Below are 5,580 nucleotides of genomic sequence, written 5' to 3'. Positions count from 1 at the left end.
CTTAGACCTTTGATCTTTCTTTGCAAGTTATTCCTTCAAGACCCCCAGATCATTAAAATTTATATTGTGCCCTAAAGAACCAATAAGACTTCATCTGCAGGTCAGCTGCAGTGAGGGAGCGAGCACACTTGAATCCACAGAGAGGTTCCTTCTCATGCCCCTCAAAAAAAAAGGACTCAGAATGCAAGGCAAGCATGTAGGTCAGCTGTTTACATGTAAACCAGTTCTGTAGAAACAAAACACCTTCCAGAATTTCTCTTACGCTCCAACAAACTATATTCACAGTGTTCTTATTAGAAATATATCCATGCGCTCTGCAGGTATTTTATTACTATTTCTGAATTACTCTGACTTTGCAGTGCTTTTTTCCTTTACATATTTAACAGCTGAAATTGATATTTTTTCCACAACCTATCTTAGGTTTTTAGTTACAGAACATACTTGTCACTCTGAGTTAGACACCAAAATGCAATCGGTTATTTAATTGCTGGGAAATGTTGTTTAAATATTGTAACTGCACTTTATTAACACCAAGGATGGAAAACTCTCTGAGATGCTACAGATGCTAAACCATTTGAGAATAGCCTGGTTTCAGTTTGGGAACATCCAACTTCCCGGTTACACTGACCACAATCTGCGGGGCGGGGAGAGAAGAGAGAAATTAAGATATATAGAGACTCTGGATTACACTTACATTAACTAGATATTGTCCCCATTCTTCTCTCATGTACACTGCATGTGTTTTGTATATTTTTTGGTTTCTTGCTCTCTTATTTCACTACCAGTAAAGATTAAAGTTTGTTTCTCTTTGCATTACAGTATAAAATTAACTTGTCTCATTCCACTACACTGCAACTTTATGTAAGATGTTTTAAAAAAAAAAAAAAAAAAAAAAAAACACTCAGCCATGACATTGTAGCATTTCATATATAGGATTGCCCTCACAATACAATAGTTTATGGTCTGTCAGCACTTCTTGTATACATCCTAATTCCTAGGTTTAAATCTGCATTGAAGAAACTTGTTCTAGTTTAAAAATGTGATGAACTCAGAACCTTGTTTAATGCAAAAAAAACAACAAAAATAAACTGTCAAGTAAAACTGATGCCAACAATTAAGCTGAGTAAACCTATACCTGCTATTTATACTATACAAGAATCCTGAAAAAAGTTAGCCCCAAAGTCCTCTCATAATCCATCACATTTCTATTCACAATTTTACTTCCTGATAACTAGAAGTACATAAATTCTATAGCGAAACGATCACATTGTATTTATAGAAGGACAGAGGAACCATGTAAGCAATCGTACTCAGGGCCGGCTCCAGGCACCAGCCCACCAAGCTTGTGCTTGGGGCGGCACCTGGAGGGGCTCGCCGCCCTCCCCCCGGCGCTCCAGCCACCGGGGAGAGCGGGGCCCTGGCCGGGCTTGCCGCCCTCCTCCCGGGGCTCCGGCCGCCAGGGGAGCCGCGGCGGGCTCGGCGCCCTCCCCCCGGCGCTCCGGCCGGTCGGGGAGAGTGGCCCGCGGCCGGGCTCGGCGCCCTCCCCTGCCGCGCTCTGGGGAGGGGGGGGGGGGCGCGGCGGGAGGCTTTTTTGCCTGGGGCGGCAAAAAAGCCAGAGCCGGTCCTGATCACACTACATGACGTGGTTATGATGTACACCCAGGTCTCTTTTTTGCCAAAAGCCACACGGCCCTATGCCTTCAGCCACACAAGAACTGGAGTTATTCTTTTATAACCTTTCCTTGAGACATTTTTAAGTCAGTGTCTGAACAATTCTTCTGTCTCCATTCTTCGTGTAAACTTTTTTGGTACCTGAAATATATCAAATTTTAAAGTAAAACAACACTTCAGGAGGGCAGTTTCACTTGATATTTACACATCTTCTCTAGTGACTTTACAACACTTGATTTCAGCTTCCCAACATAACTGAACTGTGAGCATCCAGTGAATTCACACATATCCGTCATAATCTCTTGCTTTCATGACAGAACTTGCTTTCCTTCCTACGAGTATCCAACTGTGCAGTCAGAGTGAGAAAACTACAAAGCTGAGCAGTTCTGTTACCCTAAGCACACATGAGCAGACCAAAAAAAAAAAATAAATAAAAGGCTAGTAATTCTAAGCACATGTTGGTATTTATCAGCACTGGTAAATGAACAAACAACATTTATAAGAGACTATAAAGCTCTCCTAGCTAAACAAAACAACTGCATCCTGTGTACTGAATAGCATGTCTGACCCCTAATAGGTGTGCTTCAGAATTACAAGAACTACAAGAATATAAATTTCTCACTGACAAAATAAAGAGAAGCCAAGTAGTTCTAATACATATCTTATTCAGTAGGAAATCTAGGGAATAAGAGTCTCAACAGTATTCATTACTCCATACAAGGGCTTCCAAATATTGGAAAACCTCACCAGTATTCAGGCAATACATTTAGAAGATGAAAACATTAGTCAGAAGTTTGGCACCTTTCAGGGTTTAGACAAACTTCTCAAAGCTCAAATGCTCTCATCAGGTTAGTCCTTTATCTCCTCTAACTATCCACATTCAACTGGTATACAACATAGATACCACCACTCCAAATACCCAGATCAAAAGGCACAACAGCTTTCAACTATTTCACTCTGAAGTGAACAGTCCAACATCATCTTGCTATCTTTGTAAATAAAATATAGTTCATAAGAAGTAAGCTTTCAGGTCAATCCCCCTAGAGAGTTTACTCTTCAGTAACATGCTCATGTTCTTATCTGAATTTAAAGAACACTTAACATGATATTTCAACTTATTAATGTCAATACTTTTATACCACCCTTTAAAGGTCTAATACTCTCAAGCTACCTGCTAATTGCTTGGAGAGGAGTTGGAATAGCTTGAAAACAAAGAAGAAGAAGAAATTAATAAATGGGGTCAGCTTAAGAGATCGGTCCATGCTTGACAGGTCAGGCACAATTACCTAAACCATATGATCCAGTCATTGCCCCTCCCCCATTGAATCAAGGGTTGTTACATGCCTTGAAAATCAGTGGAAAATGCTAATTCTGAACATGTTCCATGTGCCTTTTTACAAGCCAAAGAGCAGCCTTTTTTAAAGGTTGAAATGCTACAACCCAAGTCTCTTGCCTACCTTAAATATATGTTTATTGCTGTTATATTGCTAAAGGAAAACAACTCACCAAGAATTAAGGCAGGGCACTGCTACCTTCTCTGTGGTTTAGGCACACATATGCCCGTCACACCATCTCTCCACAATTCTGCGAGCAAGATGGATTTTAAGAGCCTACCACTTCCAAGAACTGAGCAACATGCATGGAGTGGCACCTGTAGACCAATACACTAGGTCTAATTTTATGCCATGTAGCAGTCTGAGGGGCCGCAGGTTCTCATTACTGAACTACATGGATAACTGTGATAACTCAAGGGAGTATGCTACTGTAGAGTCACTTCAGTATAAGAGCCACCACCCCTCTGACTCCTGCAATGAGGAACAGCCTTTCCCCACCCCCATGTTCTCAAGCTTCGGCCCTGGACCCCAGCAAGTCTAACTCCAGCCCTGGCGACCCCATTAAAACGGGATCATAACCCAGTCTGAGAACAGCTTTAGTTCATCAAATCGTCATCACTTTCCACATTTCAGATGAAGACACAAATCCCCCCCCAATCACATACATCATCACATCCTATTATTGTTCCCAATGCTGAACACTTCAACTTTATTCTCTACAGCAGGGGTTCTCAACCTTTTTCTTTTTGAGTCCCCCCGGCCCCAATCCTATAAAAACTCCATGACCCACTTGTGCCACCACTGTTTTTCTGCATATTAAAGCCAGGACCAGAGTTAGGGGGTAGCAAGCAGGACAACTCCTCAGGGCTCCATGCCATAGGGGGACCCCGTGAAGCTAAGCTGATAAGGCTACAGCTTCAGCCCCGGTTGGTGGGATTTGGGGCCCCGGGCTTTGGCTTTCTGCCTTGGGCCTCAACAAGTCTAATGATGGCCCTGCTTGGTGGACCCCCTGAAGCCTACTCACAGCCTCCCAGGGACCCCCGGAACCCTGGTTGAGAACCACTGCTCTACAGATCCTCTCAGCCCAGATCAATGCAAACTAGACCATGCACCACTGCACAGTGTAATCCACATCTAGGGCAGTGCTTCAGGGAGGGCCAGCGTGGTCCACCATTCACCTCCCCGGCACCACCAGGTACTGGACATGGGGAGGGGCATCTCCTCAGGAGAACACAGAAGGGCATCATGCAGGAACACAGCGAGAGGAGATTATTGGGGGCATAGAACAAGGGAAGGGATGAAGGAGTTTTAAAGGGGGCACAAAGTAGGGATGCGAGTTTTAAGGGGGCACAGAACTAAGGCAAGAGTTACCGGGGCGCAAGGCACAGCACAGGGGTTACAGAGATGGGGCGGGGGTGCAACAGGGCAGGAGAAAGACGACATGGGTTACCGGGAGAGCATGGCAGGACGGGGGTTACTGGGGGGGGAGGGGAGCACGGCACGGTGCCAGGGGTTACCGGAGGGCACGGTGGGACAGGGATTACCGGAAGGGATGGGCGCAGGGGCTACCAGAGGGCACGGTGGGACTGGGGTTACCGGAGGACGTGGTGGGACTGGGGTTATTAGGGGTTACCGGGAGGAACGGGCGCAGGGGCTACCGGAGGGCGCGGTGGGACTGGGGTTACCGGGGGGTACGGGCGGAGAGGGGCGCAGGGGTTACCGGAGAGCGCGGTGGGACTGAGGTTACCGGGAGGGGCGGGCGCAGGGGTTACCGGAGGGCGCGGTGGGACTGGGGTTACCGGGAGGGACGGGCGCAGGGGGGCGCGGGGGGTACCGGAGAGCGCGGGGGGACTGGGGGGACGGGGGGGGGCGGGCGGAGGGGGGTCCGGAGGGCGTGGTGGGACGGGGGTTACCGGGAGGGACGGGGGCTACTAAGGGTTACCGGGAGAGGGTTACCGGAGGGCGTGGCGGGCACGGGGGTACCCGGAGGATTACCGGGAGGGACGGGCGCAGAGGCTACCGGAGGGCGCGGTGGGACGGGGGTTACCGGGAGGAGCGGGCTCAGGGGTTACCGGGAGAGGGTTACCGGAGGGCGTGGCGGGCACGGGGGTACCCGGAGGATTACCAGGAGGGGTGGGCGCAGAGGCTACCGGAGGACGCGGTGGGACGGGGGTTACCGGGTGGGGGGGCACGGCAGGACGGGGATTACCGGGGGAGCGCACGGCACGGGGCCAGGGGTTACCGGCACAGGGGGCCGAAGGACTCAGCACCTCTCCACGCGGAGCGGGAGGCAGGTCAGGGCGCCGCCACCACCAGCCCCTGGTGACACTCCAGGCCGGGGAGCCCCGCTCCCCCCGCCGCGAGGGGCACTGCAGGCCTCGGACCCCGCAGGGGCGGGACCCCGTGGCTCGGCAGGGCGAGTCCCGAGCGGCCGGGCCGGAGGCAGTTACCTGGGTCAGGGAGAGATGGGAGGCCATGCTGCTTCCATCATGCACCGACCGGGCAGCAGGAAGAAGCCGGAGCCGACGCGGGGCCCGGACACTCACTCGCCAACTTCAGCAACTTCCCGATCCAG

The 5,580-nt window shown here is 49.8% G+C and overlaps 1 protein-coding gene across 1 annotated transcript in view; it reads right to left on the bottom strand.

Moving 5' to 3' along the window:
• LOC112112194 (epidermal growth factor receptor substrate 15) overlaps window positions 1–5,580 on the bottom strand; it is a 105,423-nt gene extending 99,843 nt beyond the window's left edge. Inside the window, exon 1 of the mRNA XM_026651818.2 lies at window positions 5,456–5,580. Coding sequence (XP_026507603.1) covers window positions 5,456–5,482 — 27 coding nt within the window. The 5' untranslated portion in view covers window positions 5,483–5,580. The remainder of the gene's footprint in view (window positions 1–5,455) is intronic.

The sequence above is a fragment of the Terrapene carolina genome, unplaced genomic scaffold, assembly GCF_002925995.2.
Source record: "Terrapene carolina triunguis isolate 2854851 unplaced genomic scaffold, T_m_triunguis-2.0 Scaffold103, whole genome shotgun sequence".
In the NCBI taxonomy this organism is placed as follows: Eukaryota; Metazoa; Chordata; order Testudines; family Emydidae; genus Terrapene; species Terrapene triunguis.
Note: the sequence above shows the minus strand (reverse complement) of the source record. Positions and strands in the feature narration are given on the sequence as shown.